We start from the raw sequence: 22,470 nt of genomic DNA, 5'->3' as shown, positions 1-22,470 counted from the left end.
TGTTTTGCTCAAATTGATGTTAGAGGTCACATGGGCAGGAAGAGTTAGTGTACACTGCCTGGCTATTACATTTAGAACCTATGATGACATCATCCAAGGCCGACCCAGAAATGATTATTTTTCTTGTCCTATTTTTAAAATCTGGTTTCCACTTTTATTTCTCAAGTGTTTTAAAGCCTTCATTTATCTTTGGGATTGATAATGGTTTATAATTTTAAAAAACCCAAATATAAGGAAAATGGAAGTTAAAGCACCTACATATTGCTATGCCTGCTGCTGTCTAAAAGCAAGCAATTTAATTTAGACTGCTTACAAATAAGCCTGGATTTAAGTCCCTTTGTATAGAAGTTTCCTGTATTCTCTTCAATGGACAATTTTTCATTTTAAATGCATGCCATACTGTGTAATGGAGATCTTAAAATGTCCACTATGTATTTGCTAATGATTATTAAGCACCTACAAAGCATGCTTTTGAATCTAAATAAAACATCATGAAATTATTGAATAATAAATACCTTCATACCATGATATCTGACAAAATAAGAAATATGGTGTGTTTAGAATATGACTACTTACCACTGACTCTTGTGAAACTTGTACTTTTATCCAGACCTGTGCATGTTGAAATGAGAGGAGAAATGAACAGCCACTGAGATTCAGAGCACCATAAGCAGGTTTTGAATGTGAAGCAGACATTGTATGTGGGTTTTCCCCCTCTGGGACAGGTTCTCTTCTTTTCTCACTTGCCACACCCGCATTCCCACATCATATATTCATGACCTCTCCTGCCGCCCAGCAAGATCACTACTGCCACGCCAGAATGGTCTCACGCTCACATTTGTGAACTCACCCAGGCTCCTCTGTGTGTATATCAGCCATCACAGTCTCCCTCTCTGTGAGTGATGAAAGCTGCTTCCCTACTAGGCTATCTCAGGGCCACGGGCAAAGTCCTCAGGTACCCCTCTGAATCCTACAGGCTTCGTAGTGCCCATCCAGAGAACAGCTGGGATCAGTCTCTCTGAGGGACTTTTGATTTGTTAAAAGGCCCCTGCACCTATATTAAGTTAAAAACAGAGTGGCTGATAGGCTGTTGCTGTAGCCACAAAATAAGGTGTTTTATGTGTAAAATCTTCTCTAAATGTGATGCTTTGGGAGTCACAGTGGGATTGATGCAAGTTTATCAGCATTCATTGGTATTTGTATTGAACAGTTTTTAGGGAGAAAAAAATTAATGAAAGGGAAAAGTGGAATGGTTTTGAGTTGTTCCATGTCCCATTTTGGACAGTCTAACTGTTGGTTAAGATTAACAGTTGTGGATATTTTAATATATATTACTGAGTACTACAGTTCTACTACCCATCATATTATTTGTTTTAAAGGCTTATTCCAATAGGAATATATAAATCAGGACACTGGAACATCAAAAAGAAGTATCTAATTTTTAAACACTTATCTCAACCCTTATTGTTTTTCGTGGACCCCTGCTCAAATGTTAAAGTCTAAAATTACTTAAAATGACATAAAAGTAAGAACAAGATCATGGAAAAATGAAAGTCCAGGGCACTGAATAATCAAGTCATTGTTGAAACCTCACTTCTTACAGTTAGTAGCAATACAATATTGATTTATTTATTTTGGTTTTACTCTTTCTTTATAACCTACTAGCAGAAGTGCTAACAAACCATAGAGTGATCCAAAAGTGAACAGCAAAAAGAAAAAGAATTTAGAAATTAGTTTTTCAATTACTAGATAATAAGTGATACGTGTATATTTTAAAGAGACTTGCAAACTGACAAAAAAATTGCAATTCCTCAAATTTTTTATATCAACCTACCTCTTCTACATAAACCTAAAAGAAGCCTAGCTCTGTGGTTTTTCCACTTATCATTTCTTTCTACATTGTGCTTTTTTTTTTTTGCGGTACGCGGGCCTCTCACTGTCATGACGTCTCCCGTTGCGAAGCACAGGCTCAGCGGCCATGGCTCACGGGCCTAGTTGCTCCACGGCATGTGGGATCTTCCCGGACCAGGCCACGAACCCGTGTCCCCTGCATTGGCAGGCAGACTCTCAACCACTGCGCCACCAGAGAAGCCCTACATTGTGCTGTTGAGTGGAGCTGTTGACAAATATATTAAGCCAATGGGCTACAGGCATTTACTGCTGGTGTTTTTATTAGTTTGGCACCTTAAAACTGAGATTTTTTATGTTATTATGCACTGTTGCACAATTACATTTGTAACAAAGGACCTTAATACCAGAGGAAACCCTGAGGAAATTTTAGAATTATATATGTGTGTGTGTGTGTGTGTGTGTGTGTGTGTGTGTGTGTATACATGTATATTATAATAATTTAAGGGTAGAGATTATTGACCTTATTTTGAAAAATTAGGGAAAGGAAGGGCATTTCATGGAATCTCTTTTACTTTATCCTTTTTCTTCTTCTGTTTGAAAGTTCACATTGGGCTGATATGTTATATGAGGAAAGGAGTTGTTTATATAGTTCTTTGGAATTACTACTCATCTGACTTCTTGGGCTTTTGAGATGTGCCTTCCTTGAGTTTTTGTTGTTGGTGAATGGAGATCCTAACATTTTAATTAGATTAGTGACCCATGGGAGTGTTTTCAGCTATTGTTATATCTGATGTCATTTCCTAAAATTTCATAGTGTCCTGGGTCACCAGCACTTCCCATAGTAGATGTTACTATAGAGAGCACCAAGGCCATATCTATAAGACAGTTCAGCTTCTGGCGTTTTAAAGGAATTCTCACTAGAATGCAGTGGTCTTACTACACATGTGAATTTATGTTAGAATGCACATTAGGGAGAGGGGCATGAAACTCTTAATTTCTAATACCAATAAAGCATGTAAGAGAAAATTATTATTGTTCTATCCATTCAAATATAGGTTCTTTGGCTTTACCAGATTCAATAGAAAAGCTCATGTAAAAATGGAATCTTCACTTGCTTTGTAAAAATGTAACATAATCATTGAGCTAATTGTGAAATTGTATACCTAAATGAGTCTGATAGACAAGCATAAAAATATTAGAGCCTCAGCAGTAAATGCTACTGTTTCACCTCTCACGTGCCCTGCTGTTCTGTTTCTAAATGCTTGAAAATGTGTTCTCTCCCTGAATAGTGTACCAGAGGCTGCTTATCAGAATATTGCATATCTCCTCTTTCCTTATTCTTGGCTTTTTAATCTCACTAAGATCATTGCTGATATTATTTTTCACTTGTGCTACTGCCCAATCCACATGACCAAAGTCTCTCAATAAACGTGTTGAATGAATAAATGAATGAATGAAGTCTCTTCCAGTCCTGTTATCACAGGAGAATTTGGATTTATAAGTGTGCATTTCAAAGTTGTTCATGTCAGTTTTTCTGTGTAAGGCAGAATTGCCTGGATCAGTCATTACTTTTATTATGAATTTAAAACATTTTTTCCCTAGGTGTTCTAAAGAGTGGAATGTCAGATTTCTGATGCCAAAATGTGACTCATTATTTCTTTTTAAGAACTTGCTATAAATTTTATTTGTTCTAAGTGCTGAGGTAGCCAGTTTTATCATATGCATTATTTTGTTTCTTACACATAACTAATCTTATAAGTTGACTTTGATCTCTTAAGAGGGTAACATTATCAGCCACCCTCCTCCTCTTTTATCTTCAGTAAGTTGCTTATTAGCCTTCTAGTGCAGTGTTCTGTACTTGGTAGGCATACAGTACACTTTGGATGAAGTGGTTTGTTTTAGGGCCAAATTTTGCTGGAATTAAGTAGGATAGAATGCAATGGATGTAGAAACTTTCTGAAAAAAGTTCAGCCTTCCTTTATGGTTCTTTATTTTTATTTATTATTCCAGGTATATGAAATAGTTAATTCAGAGTCTGAAATTATATATACTTGTAATCCACAACCTGGATATAAGTACAGTTTTATTGTTAAACTGGCCTTTCTCTTGGATCCACTTCTGGTCTATGTCCCCATCACCAGAAATGCTAAGTTGAGGGGGAACAGGAACCTATTACTCTTAGCTTGGCAGAAGAAGGAAACCAACCCATATAGAACATCTCCTGTGTGTCAGGCACCTTGCTAGGCACAAGTGTTATCTCATCAAAGCAATAGCTCCTCTTCAAGATTTTGAGAGACTTCAAGAAGTTATATGTAATTTGCCCAAGATCAGTTATATAGTGAGGGATGGAATGAGATTTGTCTCCTAGCAACCTACTAAGTGTGGCAAGATGATGCTGCCCATTTTTCATTGATCACATTTTTGAGACTACCATTGTAAAAGCCAGTCACTACATTTCTATAAGTTCCTCAAATTTTTAGAGTTATTCAGTTTGTAATTTAGACTTAACTCGCTCCAGCACTCACTTTTTTGGGTGTTTGATTTCCTCTATTACTTTTTAACAGAAAGCTTCATTTCTTTTCTGCCTTGGTGATGTGAATTTCCTCAGGCAATTCAAGAGCCTAGGACCTTAGTTCAAATCCCAGGCTTTATAAAAATTAAAGAGGTAAATTATATGTGAAAGCACATTGTATAAACCATAAAGCATGATTAAAATCATGAGCTATTTTTAATTCTGTTGACCAAATAGCATATTCATAAGCCATGAAGTATAAACTTAAAACACACATGGAAAAAAAAACACACATGGTATACATAACTGTATAATAATATATTTTTATATATTTCATGTTAGACTTCATGAGCAAACTGTTGTTATACTTTTATTTAAATTCATCTATCTAGCTTGAGCGTGGAATTCTAAAACTCAGTATCTCTAAATGTACCTAAAAAGACAATTACTTTGAAACTTAGAAATTATAGTTGTAACAAATGAGAGGTGATATATTACGAGTTTAAGAAAGTGGTTATCCAAATTATGGGAAGCATTCTCATTTACAAGCAAAATGTCTCTCCTGGCATTCAGTGCTGTACAATGATAGCATGGTGAGCTTGTATTTTGTCTCTGCCACATGCTTGTATGATCTGGTATGCGGTAGGACCACCCTCTTCACAGGGACTCACCCACCAATTAGGATAGAAAATGTTCTTGACACAAGTCATTTCCATTTTATCTTGGGGCTGCCTGGTTTAAGGAAATGGCCATCCTGAGGATATTTTATGGACCACAAGCCAGTCAAACATTCTGCCGGCAAGTTTTAAATATGTCATGATGGCTGTAGAGTGTGCCGTGCCTCAGCTTTGGGAATCTGGTTAAAGAAGCGATGCTCAAATAAGAAAAAATAAATTTATGGGTAAAACACGTCTCAAACCCATTACCCAAGAACAGACACTTTACTGCCATATTTGTCTGAAAAAGAAGTGAATGCAAAAAGGACTAAATGGTATCCTTTCTGTGATTGGAATGTTTTTTCCCTGTAGTTAAACTTCAGAAAGGCACAAGTATAAGAAAGTGAAACACATGCATTGTTTCAAACTACTTCCTCCTTAAATCATGAAATAAGTACTTTAAAAAAAACGTTATAATGATGACAAAACATTATTTTCTGTAGAGTTTTAGGTGCCTCTTTGGTGATACTATCCCTTTTTTTTTTTTTCTTTGTCTTGAAGTATCTTCTGTTCTTACTCCTCATCCTTAAAGAAGATTGTCCTTTAGAAAAGAGAAATGAATATAAGAAACCTAGTGTTAGGTTCAGCTGGAAAGTTTTCGAAGTTTGGCTTATGTTTAATGGTATACTTTGATAATAGTATCCAGTTACAGAATAGTACTCTCTTGATAGTAAGGACTCAGTCTAGTATGCAGGGATACCTTCTAAAAAGAGCAAAGAAACAAACTGTTCTTTGTACAAAATGCACTTTGACCCACAAACTGAAAATAGTAGAAAGAATTAATAGGAGCATGAAAATTTCCAGTAAAACTTGTTTGAGGGTTAGGTTGGGGAGAAGTGTCTTATAGTAGTAGATCAGAGTGACTGAATTACTTAGTGTAAAACAAAACTAAAGTGATAATTGTGTAATTAAGGTTTTCTACTAAAATAGGGATGATTAGAAGGAAGTGAACAGGACAATAATGAGGGGTTGTAAATTAAAGGAAGGACTGGAAAATCGGAAAAGGTTTAATAGAAAGAAACAGGAGATGCCGAAATTTACATTTGCAATCTTCAGTTTGTTAGATATTCACTTGAGAATGGATTAAGGAAAAATTACTAAGAAAAGAAACCATCTGGGGCTTCCCTGGTGGCGAAGTGGTTGAGAGTCCGCCTGCCGATGCAGGGGACATGGGTACGGGTTCGTGCCCCAGTCCGGGAAGATCCCACATGCCGCGGAGCAGCTGGGCCTGTGAGCCATGGCTGCTGAGCCTGCGTGTCCGGAGCCTGTGCTCTGCAACGGGAGAGGCCACAACAGTGAGAGGCCCGCGTACCGCAAAAAAAAAAAAAAAAAAAGTAGCCATCCAAAAATCATAGAAATCTTTTCTCCTCTTTAGGAGACCACGGGAGTGTATATAATTTGTTAATATCACTTTTGTGGGGAAGGGGAGGAAGGAGACAGATGATTTAAAAGGAGAGAGCTCGCTCTCACTCTCGCTCCGTTCATGTTAAGAATCGGAAATAAATCTTGTTCAAACTATTTTAAAGGATATTCAAGATTCCTATGACTGTTAGAGACATGATCTTTAAAAAGAAACAAATAAGCAATATGCTATAGTGCAGCACTTCCCAACCAGAGGGATTTTGCCCGCCAGGGGACATTTGGCAATGTCTACAGACATTTTTTTTTTTAGACTTTTAATTAATTTATTTATTTATTTTTGGCTGTGTTGGGTCTTCGTTTCTGTGCGAGGGCTTTCTCTAGTTGCAGTGAGTGGGGGCCACTCTTCATCGCGGTGCGCAGGCCTCTCACTGTCACGACCTCTCTTGTTGCGGAGCACAGGCTCCAGACGCGCAGGCTCAGTAGTCGTGGCTCATGGGCCTAGTTGCTCCGCGGCATGTGGGATCTTCCCAGACCAGGGCTCGAACCCGTGTCCCCGCAGATTCTCAACCACTGCGCCACCAGGGAAGCCCGACATTTTTAATATTGTCTTGACTTGGGACGTGCTACTGGCATCTGGTGGGTAGGCCAGGGATGCTGCTAAACATCGTACAATGCACAAGATAGCCTCTCAAAACCAAGAATTATCTGGCTATTGTCAGTAGTGCCAGGGTTGACAAATCCTGGTGTAGTGGAAATAGCATGGCTCTGGAATCCGACAGAAATGGGTCTGCATCTAGCTCTAATCCTTATTAGCTATGTGACCTTCAGGATATACATTATGATATATCAAAAATGTGTAAGGGGGCTTTCCTGGTGGCACAGTGGTTGAGAGTCCGCCTGCCGATGCAGGGGACACGGGTTCGTGCCCTGGTCCGGGAAGATCCCACATGCTGCGGAGCGGCTGGGCCCGTGAGCCATGGCCACTGAGCCTGTGCGTCCGGAGCCTGTGCTCCACAACGGGAGAGGCCACAACAGTGAGAGGCCCGCGTACCACCAAAAAATATATATATATGTAAATATATTTTGGCTGAATGAATATATTAATTCCCTTAAGTCTCAATTTCTTCATCTATAAAATGGTGGCGTTAACACCTACCTTATGAGTGAATAGACTGAATAAGTGAATGAGATGGTTTGTAAGATTAGAGATAATATAAAGAGTACCCAACTCAGTGCCTGGTACATGTGAGTGTTCAGGAAATGGTAATTAAATTGATGGTGACAGTGAGAAATAAAATTATGCCAGAGGGTCCTTCCGCTTTGCCTGAAAGTTTCTCTTCCACGAATCTGGTTACCTGAGTTCTGTTCCCCAACCCAAATCAGGTTACACGACAGATCCATGAGCATGAGCAGGAGAACGAGTTGCGGGAACAGATGTCAGGTTATAAGCGGATGCGGCGCCAGCACCAGAAGCAGCTGATCGCCCTGGAGAATAAGCTGAAGGCTGAGATGGACGAGCACCGCCTCAAGCTACAGAAGGAGGTGGAGACACATGCCAACAACTCGTCCATCGAGCTGGAGAAGCTGGCCAAGAAGCAAGTGGCTATCATAGAAAAGGAGGTCAGTATGCGCACACATGCCCTCCTGCCACAGCCAAGCCAAGCCTGTTCCAGTCCGTAGCATCCTGCGAGCTGGAGGCGGGAGTGGTGTGCTTTTTGGGGATGGAGAGACAGTACTGCTTTGGGGAAGGGGGTCCAGGTTTTATGGGGCTACTTAAAATTGTCATTAAAAGTTAAGAGAGTAACTGAAAGTATATATTGCATTCTTGTCCATTCAGATATATTCTGAGCATCAGTCCCCTGATGGGGGTGTGATACACATAAAAAGAACCAACATGCTTCTATCCTATGGAAACTTGCACCACTCAGGTCTGTTACTGTGCCTGCCTCACCCACAGTCCTCTTCAAAAGAAAACTGCTCTACAAATAGTCCCTTTTAGTGGCGATAATCCCTGCCTACAGCTGATTGGACTAGGGATGGGCACCTGACCAATGGCAGCAAGTAATTGATCTGGCTACTGCTTGGGTCTTCTAGGGACCATCTCTCTTTCCCATCCAGGTTCTACTAATTTTAAAAACAGACAAGGTAATGGAGATTGAGTCAAAATATCACTTTATTACTGATAAATATTAGATAGGAGAAGTGATTTATATCTGAATGGAAACAGGTCTAATAATACCGAACAAAATTAAACAGACTTGCCCACCTAGGCACTGGCAGTGCTAAACCAGTCGCCTTCCCCATCCCCACCCCCGATGAGACTTACATAGTATGGAAAAGCAGGGGTGAATTTGTGCTCCCTGGGGATGGAGTGGCTGGGGACAGGGTGCCAGGAGTGTTTCAGTAATTACTCTCTCTCTCTCTACGTGGAAGGAAACATCAGAATTGTAGAAGCATTCCCCCAAACAGCCATCAACCTATGAGGCAGTCTGGCATGTAAACCTCTGCGCAAACAGGGGCGATGTTGATTAAATAAACCAGTCAGAGTCTTTCCTGGGAATTTGATTTGGTAAATATGTGGAAAGAATTGTTCATAATGGAAAAGTTGTTGATAATAGAAGCTAAAGGTGAAAAGATCCATAGAAAGAACCATAAAGCAGACTTCTCTCTCTGTTCCCGAAGTAGCTCATCGTACATATGTGCTTCGTCTAGATGGTTCCCTGAAACTTAGATTTGGTTGCTTTCTTTTGATTGGGTCATCTTTTGTTTGGTCTGTTTTCTATCCATTTAGGAGCCCCCAAAATGTCCTGATATCCAACTATTGTGGATTATAGCAGATGCCTCGGGAAGCAAAATGTCATTAACTTTGCCTATTATACTAAAGATGACCCCATTCAAAAATCTGATAGTTGAAATAACCAATTAGAGAGTTAAATTCTTGGAAAAAAACTGGCCAGTCATCGTTATTTATCCATTTTTATAATTTAACCCTTAGGCCACCAACAATATGATAAAAATCTTTTATTATAATCCTTAGTTCACCTTTCATACCATGTATTTTGTATGTGTTCAATAAAACATGTTTATGGTTTACCTTCATGTTTTTCCCATAATTGGGAATATATTTTTCACTGGTAAAAATTTCAATTTTTTTTTTCTTGTCTGTTTAAGATACAGGAGAATCAAAACAGGCATTTACTTATCTGTGTTTTCATTGTTTGTTCAAAAATACTTTTGCACTCTTTTAATGCATTCGAGAATATAGACAGCTGAATTCTGTATGAAGAACAATTCATCCTATATTACATTTGTTATTTTATCAGGCAAAGGTAGCTGCAGCAGATGAGAAGAAGTTCCAGCAACAGATCTTGGCCCAGCAGAAGAAAGACTTGACAACTTTCTTAGAAAGTCAGAAGAAGCAATATAAGATTTGTAAGGAAAAAATAAAAGAGGTAAGAATACCGATAGTTTGTAATCATCAAGTTGCCATTAGAACGGCTGGAACTTAAAATTGCTTCGTCTTACATTGTGATCAATAGTGTAACCCATTGATTCTCAAACTTTCCAGTAGAATCACCTGAAGTGGTTATTAAAACAGATTGCTAACCTACCACTAAATTTTCTGATTCAGTGGATCTGGGGTGAAGTTTGAAATATGCATTTCTAACAAGTTCCCACGTGATGCTGATGGCGCTGGTCCACGCACCACACTTCAGAAACCATTGGCCTAACTCTGAAGTATTCTTGCCTACTTTTGGTTTGTCCTCCACACTTCAGCCAGTGGTCTTTTCAAACCATGAGTCTCATCATATCACTTCATGATTTTAATATTCATTGGCTTCCCATTGCTCTTAGGATAGATCAAAATACTAGAAGTTCATATGTGGTCAGCTACCTGCCTCCCCTCCACTCTCATCTCACACCAACGTTCCCCCCACCTGCTTACCCCGCCCCTGACTTAGTGCTGCTTCTGCCACTGTGGTCGCTTTGGGCTCCTCAAACGCATCAAGCTCTGACCTTCTCCACCGTCTTTGCTCTCACTCTTCCTTCCACCAGGGTGCTCTCCCCACCCCCACTTCCAGTCCCTTCCCAACCTCCTTGTAAGACTAAGGATTGCTTATTAGTACCATAACTTAAATTTCACTTCCCCAGGGAAGCCTTTGCTTGACTGCCTTGACCAAGACAGGTGCTTCTGGTTTTACAACACTAATTTTCAATCATATATATATGATTGGAAAATATATATATATATATATATTTTTTTTTTTTTTTAGTGATTATTTGAGCTATTTTACCCTACTAGACAGTAAGCAGTCAGAGAAAAGACCATGTCTTTTTTTTTTTTCTTGGCTCATGACTGTATCCCTGTGTCTGGTACATGTGAATATTTGATAAATGAGTGACTAATTCTTGAATGTTTGGTTGACGACCTCTAGTGGACTTAGAGAGTCCCCTTGAAGAATTGCAGTTTGATCTTAAAGCTCAAATTTCTTCACTTCTCCTTTTACCAGTACTTACAGGTGAATTGCCTGCAGTTCCATAGACTTTCCTCCTCATGAGACTTAGGACTTCTTACTTGTGGACTAGTAGTGTATTAAGGTTTAATAGCATTCAGATGGGACATTGATTTAATGTATGAAATCATTCATTTGAGCTCATATTCTAAGTTAACAATATGGGACTTAGCAAGATTCCTCTCCAATTCTTTTTTAATTAGGAAGTGAAAGCAAGCGGGTTGGGGTGAGCCTCAGGATCTTTTGCCCTGCCCAGATGAATCACTGGTAATTGTTGGAACCAACAGAAATTTGTATCTGCTCCGCACTGCCAGAATGGAAAGAATCTCTGACACTGTAAGGTCTAGAAAACCAGGTTGTAGAGAAAAATAGCCAAACCAAGAAGATTCACATGCTCTCCATTTTCTTTTAGTTATTGTTTGATCTTGATTATTATATCATAATAGAAAGATGTTGCTGGATCACAGAGATAACCTTGACTTTTCAATAAGAAATTTTGGAATTTTCTCAGCTGAAGATTTTCTTATTTCTAACTCCATGTGTTCACTTATGCTCTGGAGGCCATACTTTATGGCTGCAGCCAGTATTTTGAGCATTTGTACCACTAAGGTATTTGGAGATTTGCATGAACTCCATCTTTAGAAGGTTTTCCCACAGAACAGCATTCAAAAGTCCCCACTCTGTCCTCAGGAATAGGGCTATTTTTGGTTCACCATACTCAGTTTTATGAGTTTTAGAGACCACAGGCCTAAATGTATAAGACCTTCAACATGCTCATGGAGAAAAACAAGCCTACAGCCAATTTAAGATCGCCTTTATAAGCCTTTCTATGCAAAGCTAGTATTACTCCTTATGAAGTAAAGCTTAGTTCAGACTATTGAAAATGGCATGTATGTTTAGATATTGATATAAAAGATATCGTCCTTGGGATGACAAAACAATATCCGTTACCCCTACTGTTGATAGATGACAGGGACATGGGCAATACAGAATGATGAATGGTCCAGAAATAATTTATCCTTGATTTTGGAGTGAATTTTTATGATCGTATTTGAATTTGGGTGTGCAACACAGTGGTTAATGCCAGACCTAGGATTGAAGTCACGGCATCAAGAGATGAGTCCGCCAGCCTTCCTGTGCTGATCCCAGCTTACTCCGTGCTGCAGACAGCTCTTGCTCTCATTGATTCTAATATTTCACTTGAGATTTCACTGGAACAGCAAAGTTGAATGCTGATTTACAAAGACTTCTTGGCTAAGTGCAAAAACAATCTAAGTAGTGTGTGATGGCCACATCACAAAACATCAAGTAAAATAGCTATTAGTAATTAAAGGAGATTTCAACTGAGTAGTTAACCAAGTATTATAGGTCCAGCTTGTGGGTGTGAACAGTATGAACAAAGAAGGGTGCCCTGTACTTTCTCTAAAAGTGGTCTTCTTACTTTCCCCATAGACTAACATCTTCTTAACTGTTCTGATTTATTGCTTTCTTCCCTTTACCCATATGGTCTGAAACAATTATGAACTTTCTCCTTTTGAAAATATAGGTGGTGTATTTACCCTCTAATATCAAATAAAGAATGCTCATTCCTGAAATTCAAACTAGTGACATTTGCAGCATTACCTCCTGTCTGTGACATCTGCCTACTTCTCTCCATCTTGTCACCACCTCCTCTGTCTAAGCCCCGATCGTCTCTCGCCTGGACCTTTGCAATAGCTTCCTAGCTGTCTCCGTGGACGTGCTCTTGCCTCCTTCATCCTGTTCTCCATGTGGCAGCCAGAATCGTCCTTTTCGAATACGCCTCGTTATGACACCCCCACACGTATATAAAATGCGTTTCCCCTGTGCCAAAACTCAGCGCCCTTGACCTGGCCTGTAAGGTCCGGTAACGGTCCTGCCTGCCTGTCCAGCCTCATCTCATGTCATGCTGCACCACCCACCCTGGCCTCCTGTCGGTTCCTTGATCGTACCATGTTTCCATTGACCCACCCGAAGGGTTTTGCTCAGGCTGTTTCCTCTGCCCGGGGTATTCTTTCCTCTCCTTTCTCGCTGGTTAATTCCTACAGATTTTTCAAATTTCAGCTTAGCTGTTACCAAGATCAAATATTTTTTATTCAGCATCCTTTGAACCAAGTACTTCAGCTGCACGGTAGTTATCACGGTAATCTTCAGTTTGTTTCTGTGGTTCTTTGATTGATTTTTGATTCTAGACTGTAAAGCCCCATGGTGGCAGATACCATATTCTTCTGCTCACCATTGTATCCTTGTGCCTTGCACAGTGCCTGTTGCACGATAGGAACTCAATAAGTGTGTGTTGATTTAATGAGTGAACTCATAATTTCTGAGCATGAGAAGCCAAAGACATGAAAACTAACAAGTCTCCTTCTCAATTGATAAGAAAAAAGGGAGGTGGGGGGGAGTGTGTGTGCAACACCAAGCCTTTCTGACCTTACATTCTCAATTGCTTTCAAAATAATTTAATCTGCATTGCAATGAGCTATTATATTTCTTTTTGCCTGATGAGACTGGCATGTTTTTTGGGGTTTTGTTTTTGTCTGCTTTTGTAAAGGAGATGAATGAGGACCATAGCACACCCAAGAAAGAAAAGCAGGAGCGGATATCCAAGCATAAAGAGAACTTGCAGCACACACAGGCTGAAGAGGAAGCCCACCTTCTCACTCAGCAGAGACTGTACTACGATAAAAACTGTCGTTTCTTCAAGAGGAAAATAATGATCAAGCGGCATGAGGTGGAGCAGCAGAACATTCGGGAGGTATTTATTTTGTTCATAACCACTGTCACTGACTTAAAAAGCAGTAAGCTTTGTGAGGACCATGACCATATCTGTCTTGTCTGTTCCTATATCCTTAACCTGTACAGGCATCAGTGCAGTCTGTGCCAGACACAAAGTAGGTACACAAAAGTGCCAGGGAATGAATTTACCACTGATAAGAGAAAGCCCATTTATAGAACAAGGAATCAACCTTTTCCAAGTAAATGTAATAGAATTTTCTCGAACACCTATTATAAGCCATAGCATGCAGTGGAGAATCAAAAGAAGTAGAATAGAGAATTTTTGCTTTTAGCCTGTTTGTCAAAGACTTGCGTTTTTGTGACTCTCCATGAAACACTTAATAACATAATGGTGCGCTACAGTTATGTTAATTCATTCCGTCATCCAGCACTTACGAGTGCCTTCTTTGTGCCAGGCACTGTGCTAGAGATGCCAGGGCTATTGAGAAGCCATCCTCCCTGCCTTCAAGTAGCCCGAAGTCTAAGAGGGGAAACAGACATGTAACAGACTAATTACAATGTAATGTGTTAGGTTTAGTAATAGATATAAATAAACTCTCACAGGCATATAGTCATGAAAGGGCTTGGAGGATTCCGTGATTGATGGGGAGTTGAGTGTTCTGGGAGTGTGGAGTGGAGTGTCAGAACAGGAGTAGTGGGAAGCAGGATGGAGGGCCTTGATTCTTAAGGCAAGACTTTTAGATTTCTGCCTGAAGGCAGTTGCATGGGCGTGAGAGGGTTTTAAGCAGAGGAATGACAATGAGAGTTCTTTATTTTGAAGAATTATTGCCTCAGTGTGAGGGTAGCCTAGAGTGGTGAGAAGTAAAGTACACTGAGGTCAGTTAGGGATGCTCTTTCTGTAGTTCCACCTGGAAGAAGCAGTGAGGATAGAGATTAGATCTGAGTGACATTTCTGAAGCAGAACTGACAGTAATTCAAACCAAATGCTGTGAGAATTTCAGAAGAAGGAGGAGTCAAAAATGAATTCAGAGTTTCTAATTTGGGAAATTGGACGAATATGATGTTATTCACTGAGATGAGGAATACAGAATGTGAATCGGTTGCAGATGCAAAGTTCAGTAGGAAATCATTGTGACCTGGAGTAATCCGAGAAGCCCTCAAATGAGCTAGCACATTGGTAGAAACATCAAAGTTGGATAAATATCAAGGGTTAGCCTGCATGAGGGAAACAAGCCCTTCAGGCACATTTAATGGGAATGTGAATTGGTGTAAGCTTTTTGGAGAGCAGTATTCAAATGGGAGGAAAAAAGGGTGGAGCAAACTAAAATTTATTGAACACATGTAATCATGGGCCAGGCTCAGGCTCTATCTGTGTTATCTCATCTTATTGGAAGAGAAAGAAACAACATTTTCAAGCCAGGCAGTGAGTGATGTGGCTAAGACTCTACTTTACAGAGATCAGCCCAGTTTGGTGGTGATGCACAGATTGATTTTTAGAGCGTGCATTGTCACTGGGGGCAATATTGCCCCCCAGGGGGTCCGTTAAAAATGGGTTCTTGTGGGGGAGGGGGGTCTTAGGTATTACAATGTCCTGTGCCCCTCTGAAGGGCCATAGTACATGAAAAGCTATACAGTGTATCTGTGGTGTTAACATTTCAGAGGTGAGGATGATCTGGAAAGGGGGAAGTCTAAAAAGCCTCCTGATGGGGACAGTAATAGGGGAAAAACAGGTTGAGAAACATCAGTTAGAGGGAAGAAACTAGAAGCAAAGAGATCAGGTGGTAGGAATAGGGTATAGACAAAGATAATGGTGGTAGCTGGCAAAAGAGAGATGGGTTTTAAACATTTGAAGTATAAAATAAACAGGACTTGGCATACAATAGGATATGAGAGAAAAGATGAGGGTAGAATTAAAGTTATTTCTAGGGTTTAAGACTTAGGGAAATGTAGATTTGGGCAGAAACGGAGAAGCTTAGAGAGAGGTATTGATAAGAAACTGATTAATTCAGTACAACACAAGTTGAGTTTGTTAGAAGGCTAAAAAGTCCAAATCAAAAAGTCCAATAGCAAGTTGGAAACAAGGTATTTGGGATTCTTTTTCGTCTGGCAATTATTATTTTTATTCTAGTGTCATGTATTTGGAAGAAGTCCGAAGCTAAGGGGGCAATTAGTGCCAATAAAAGCTATAGAAGATAATTATTCCCAAAAATGATAGAAACCACATTCATAACTTCGTAAGTATCAGGTTCTAACCAATGGAGTGAAGAATAACTAACTATACCAAGGTTTATTTCTTAAGAGTCTAGATTTTTTTCTTTGTTTAGTCTTATTCCAGAGCTGCCTCAGTGAAAATGTTCAAAGGTATTTTTCTTCTATTTACAAAAGTAATAAAAGAACATTGAAAAAAGACAAATATAGAAAAATACCGAGTAGTGAAAAGTGCTTGATAATCCCATCCCACCCACTTTCTACCCTGAGACAGTCACCATTAATTTGGCAGATATATTTCCAGATTTTTTCAGGTATGCATGTATACACACGTACAACTTATATATTATATATAACTTTAACTTTACAAAAATAAGATTACATTAGTACCAGTGGGTTTATTTGATTTGCAAGCAATAGAAACAAACTCTGCTGACGTAGCATGCAAAGGAATTTATTGGAAGGGTATGGGCTGAAGACCCATAGCTGGAAAAGATGAATAATCAAGCGGGGAAAGCAAATTCCGTGACCTAGAGGGCAAGAGCTAATGGACATTCCTCAAGACCTTGCCATTTGGATGTACCTCCTCCAGCCGTGTTTCATCTTTGTATCATTTCTGCTTAAGACTCAAATTCCTAGGAGAGATAGAATGTGATTAGGTAATGTGCTTATTCCCTTACTCAATAGTGTCTCTGATTCCAGATAGGGTGGAGTAGCTTCTCAAGCAAAAAGAGGAGCGTGTTAACAACAGAAGGGGAAATGGATACTGAACCTACAAAAATGTCCACTATACTGTTTCATAACTCTCTTCTTTTGTATTTTTTTCATTTACTATCTAGGACATATAACTCTGCCTCCTTCTTTTTAACCATCAATAGTATTTGGGTGGGGCGGGTATGGCTATAGAATAATTTATTTAATGAGGTACTTCTTGTTGGATATTTTGTTGAAGTTATGCAATATTACTAACAATGCTACAGAGAAAATCTTTGTATACATCTTTTTACATGTATGCAAGTACTTTGTAGGATATAGTATTCTCAGGAGTAGAATTTCTGGGTCAGAGTGTATATACCTAAATTTTTATTAGATATTGCCAAATTGCCCTCTAAGGGTTTATAACTCCCACCAGCAAAGACTACCTATTTTCCTCTACCTTTGCCAAAACTGAGTATTACCAGTCCTTTTTGTTAATGAAAACATTTAAAAGGATCACCGTAGGCTGAGTTGAGCCTCTTCTATCATCACTACACACAGATGCTCACTATTTTCTAACCAGTTACACAACTAAGAACTGAAGCTAAGAAAGTATTAAATGTCATATGCTAACAACATCTCCACTTAAATTTTGAATTCTAGTTCTTACTCAGTGTCGGTGGGCATGAACACAAACATTTTTATTTGAGTCAGATCACTTGCTTTTAAAGAAGTCAATAGTGCTTCCATTGAAACTTAAATAGAATGCTTGGATCGTGGTTGGGAAGGGTTTATTAGGGAATACACCCTGGTTCCACATCTTATGCAGGAGGTAGGTTCAAATGATGTGTATGGAAATGTGTTTCTTGGCCATGGTGTATGACCATGGCCATATGTTGTATGTATGTTTCAACCCTAAGCTCACACCCAGCCTGGCGAGATGCTCACTGTATGTGATGTGGGCAGGGGAACGTGAGCCACGTGCCTCTCATCTCACGCTCCCTCCAAGGCGTATATACATGGAATGCACTGGTGGGCAGAATCACCTGTACCATGAAATTTGTTTTTGTGTTTTTGCTCAACTCATTTTATTGAATGTATATAAGCTAGAAGTGCATATGATGTGGCTCTACTGTATATTGTGTCATTTGTACAGATGAAGCAACCATTGCATGGTGTGCAGATAGAGCAGAAGAATTTTCTTCAGAATATAGTATTCTAGACTGAAAAAGCATAAAACAGGAAAACATAAGCCATTCATCTGAATATTTTTAGTGGAAAACATTGAAAATCCAAAAACCTGAGTTTCAGCCTCAGTTCTACTTTATAGAAATTATATGATCTTTTGTTGGCCTCTCAATTCCCAAATGCCTTACTATCATATATAAAAGGGGTAAATCCTAACAATTCTTAACCACTGCATAGGGTTGCAACTAGAATTGAACAAAATATATGAAATCACTTTAAAAATTGAAAGCACATTACACATTATTATGTAGATACAGCAATGGGCTCTTAATAAGCTGAATAATGTTTTTATCCCATGGTGTAAAATATTATAGGCAGCTTACCAACTTACATCTCAGCAACTCAGATGTATGAATTAAAGGTAATTAATTAAAGGTAATTTCTATTGCAGTTGTAATAGAAAAACCATTTCAGTATCATGTTTCTGTCACTTTTTAAATAGTTTATAAAATCTAGATTTGTTATTGTATGCCAGATATTCACTTCTGAATACAGAAAAATAATAATGACATTTATATATCCCGAAGCATTTTCTTATGGTCTTTTCTTTCATCTTCACAAGAATGGTAGTTCACAATGGGTACTACTGATATTATCCTCACTTTACACCTGAGGAAACTAAAATGTAGATTTAAAGTCTTGCCCAATGCCATGCATAATGAGTCAGCGGAAAAGGTGAAACTGACTCAACACCTTGAATTATTTTTCCATTGATTCTCAAACTTTAGTATATATCATAATTACCTGGATGGCATGTTATGAACTCTGGTTTCTTCCAGGTAATTCTGATGCAGGTATTCTTTGGTCAACATCCTTAAGCATTCCATTAAACACAAAGAGAAGCATTCATTTTCTTCTGAAAGTGTTGTTTGCTTTATGTTTTTAACCCCTTGTGAGTTTCTGGGCTTTGGACAGCTCAGACTCAGTGTGAAATTCTCCATTTAGGAAAATGTGTGGAATGTATAAATGCCCAATATTGGGACTCCTGGTCCTCAGAGATTGAAAATGATAGAGTGATCTAGGAACAGAATCTTCAGCCTTTGAAAGGGCTTTCCTTGGTTTTAGTCTCTGAGAAGAGCTCACCATCCTTTGGTGCCACCTAGGGGCCGATTAGTGATTTTTAAAAGAAGACATTTGATGGACCAGGTAAGGAAGGAAAAGAAAAACGCGAGAGAGGATTGGGGGAGATCCTCTGGAGGTTATCTTTTACTCCTTATAACAAATGAAATGGCATTTATACTTCAGATATTTCCCCACTAGAAAATAAGCCCTTGGTGGGGATGTACTTGTTCACTGCCCCATTCTTAGTGCTTAAAACAGTGCCTGACACATAGGAAGTATTCAACAAATGTTTGTTGAATGAATAAATAAATGAATGATTAACAACTTTGCTCCAGTAACAGATGCTGTGCTGTTTAAAGGACTTCTCTTCAAATGGCCGGAAGGCTCAAATATGCAAGATATTCTCAACCATGCCAGTACACAAATGTTACTGATATCTCTATGAAAATGATCTTGCATTTTCTCCCATAGCAGATGCCATTGGAAAAGAGAGACACCCTATTGTTCTGATTTAAAGTTCAGCTCAAGGGCTTTCTACTTTCCTTGCCCTTCTTAACTAGTAGTAATAACACCCTTTTCGGAAATCTTACAGCATAAAATCTTCACCTCTTTTAATATCACTTCCAACCTTGCACTTTTTAAAAAAAATTTTACACATAAAACTTATTTCCCTGTATTAATCAAGCTTCTTTTGTTTGCGTGTTACTAAAATTTATTTGAGCTGGCTTAAACCAAAACCAGGGGGTTTGCTACAGAGCTATAGGAACGTTTCATAAAACCCAGTAGCAGTCATACAGCTGGACCTACAAGGAGAGCTTAGAACCAGTCAGGAACTTGGGCATCAGTATATTCCCTGCACTTCTTTTTCGTTCTTCTTGCTCTGAAGCCCAGCTTTCTCTAATCCTCAGCCCTCATAGCAACGGGTGGCTACCACATATGTTGTTTTTATGTGCCCCTCAATTCTAGCCACATGGAGATTAACTGTCCTGGAATCCAAATTCCCAGGAGAGAAGATAGATTGATTCAGTTTGCTGTGAGCTGAGGATATACTTCAATAAATGTCTATTACAGTTCCCTGTTAAACAGAGTGTTAGCAAGTTGAGCACCGAGTGATGGCTTAGTAAATATTTTTATGTACCCAGAGCGCGCATGGTTCAGATCTTTGATATAGTGCCATTTAGGAAATATTCTTAAACTGGGGAATGAAAAAATTTCACCCAACTTCCTCCCTCTTTTTTTTTTTCCTGGTTTCCTTTCTTTCCCCCTTCGACAAAAGAGAGAGAAAGACATGAGTAAAACTGGGAGGAACAGAATGATTAGATCTAGAAATGACCAAACAGATGGTAATGGAAAAGATGAAAGGGGAGAGATCTCATCTGCTTTTTCCCAGTGAGCCCTGACCTCTGAGATTCTGAAAAATAGATAGTTGGCCTACTTCTGATACATGCAAAAACAGGGTGTTTCCCAGAAAACTAGGAACACTGCAGACATTATCAGTTTAATCCAGCGATTCTCAACTCTGACTGCATATTTAGATCCAGCTAGAGAACTCTTAAAACTATTGACATCACGGTCCCATTCCAGACAGTTATCAGAATTTCAGGTTATAGGACTTAGGCATCTTACGTTTTAAAAGCTTCCTCACATGATTTTAATGGGCAACCAGCCAGGATTGAGAACCGCTGGCCTAACTAAGGAAACACTTATTTAGACCCATGCATAACACATCACCTGATTAAGATTCACAGCAGCCCTGTGAGGTAAGAAGGGGTCAGGTAGAATAACAGTAATCCCATTTTACGGGTAGAGTAATTGTGGTGGATGTGAAGTTGCCCAACTTGAAAGTGATGGATCCACATACAAAACCTCTGTCTCCAGGGATTGTGCATCTAGTCTCATTAAGTCATGCTGCCAAACACTAACGGGCTTAATTAAGAGACAGTTAATAGTGCCATTCCTTGCCTTCCCTCACCGAGTGGTGCCTTCCCTCCAGTTTGTCTCCATTCATCTCTCTCCGTGTATCTTTTCTTCCTGAATGCAGGAACTAAATAAAAAGAGGACACAGAAGGAGATGGAGCATGCCATGCTGATCCGGCACGACGAGTCCACCCGAGAGCTCGAGTACAGGCAGCTGCACACATTACAGAAACTCCGCATGGATCTGATCCGGCTACAGCACCAGACTGAACTGGAAAACCAGCTGGAGTACAATAAGAGGAGAGAAAGGGAACTGCACAGAAAGCATGTCATGGAACTTCGGCAACAGCCAAAAAACTTAAAGGTGAGAGGAAATTTCCCGATTTATGCTCCAGGACACAGCCAGGTTGGATCAATGGTTCCTACACCTGGATGACTGTCAAGAGTCACCTGGGAAACTTCGTAAAATTACAAATTTCAGGACCCCACAGCTACTGAATCACAATCTCCAGAGTCTGGGTATAACAGACTCCTAAAGAGATGTTGCAGGGCAATATGATCTCTCCATTTCTTCTTTGTATCTATGCAATTTCTCTGACCCCTTCATGACCTTCCCTCTCTAAAATTATAACACATGGACTAATAGCAGTCCATGGTTCTAATCCCAGGAAATGAGGAAGTTACCTGACAGGAATGTAGCAGATAAATTGTATCAGTCATGCCAGTCAGAATTGGTTGTAGCTACCTTGAGTGCTATTCTATTGAGAAAGACTCTAAAGCCACATCCACACTTAGTAAGGGAAAGTATGATTTATTAGTGACATCTTTCCTGGGCATGGGAATTGGGAGTGATATGCCAGACATTTATTATCCCTGCACTAGAAATACGGAACTCCTTTGGCCTGCACTACCTCCAGAGAATTTTAGCTGACTGCTAGTTAACAAACTATATGGACTAAGCCATTGCTATTTGTCAAGGGAGTCACTGTCAATGTTGACAAAGATATAAGGCCAACTTCAACCGCACTGGCCTTCTTCCTCTCTAGCCAGATTCTAACCTGTCTAATTAGTGATCCTTGTCATCAAAACCCCTCCATGAAAAAAAAAAAAAAAAACCCTCCATGTGTTCATGAAATGTACATGTGACTATCAGGCAACCTGATGGAATGCCTTCTGGGCTTATAATAGTAAACCCCACCTCATCCTTGCCAAAATGCATATTTGAGGGCTTCCCTGGTGGTGCAGTGGTTGAGAGTCCGCCTGCCGATGCAGGGGACACGGGTTCGTGTCCCGGTCCGGGAAGATCCCACATGCCGCGGAGCAGCTGGACCCGTGAGCCATGGCCGCTGAGCCTGCGTGTCCGGAGACTGTGCTCTGCAACGGGAGAGGCTAAAACAGTGAGAGGCCCGTGTGACGCAAAAAAAAAAAAAAATGCATATTTGATATTGCTACATGCAAGTAGTGGAAATGGGTTATGATATAAAGTATAATCCAATGTTGCCCTTTATTGATTTTTCAAGGAAACACAGAACAGTGAGAGATGGCTCATACATTGCCATCCCCTTTCTTACTTGGAAGTGGAGGAAAACAGTTAAAGGGGGAGGGGGAGGGGCAACAAACAATAGAAGAC

General features: G+C 39.6%; 1 protein-coding gene across 3 annotated transcripts in view; it reads left to right on the top strand.

The window, feature by feature from the left end:
- TAOK3 (TAO kinase 3) overlaps positions 1 to 22,470 on the top strand; it is a 187,376-nt gene that overhangs the window by 155,428 nt on the left and 9,478 nt on the right. For all 3 annotated transcript variants that reach the window (XM_030860399.2, XM_030860400.2, XM_060310402.1), the window contains 4 exons: positions 7,825 to 8,061; positions 9,765 to 9,893; positions 13,525 to 13,728; positions 20,965 to 21,204. In XM_030860399.2, coding sequence (XP_030716259.1) covers positions 7,825 to 8,061; positions 9,765 to 9,893; positions 13,525 to 13,728; positions 20,965 to 21,204 — 810 coding nt within the window. The remainder of the gene's footprint in view (positions 1 to 7,824; positions 8,062 to 9,764; positions 9,894 to 13,524; positions 13,729 to 20,964; positions 21,205 to 22,470) is intronic.

This window comes from Globicephala melas, chromosome 13 (assembly GCF_963455315.2).
Source record: "Globicephala melas chromosome 13, mGloMel1.2, whole genome shotgun sequence".
NCBI lineage: Eukaryota > Metazoa > Chordata > Mammalia > Artiodactyla > Delphinidae > Globicephala > Globicephala melas.
The sequence above is the reverse complement of the archived record's forward strand: the minus strand, read 5'-3'. Positions and strand labels throughout refer to the sequence as shown.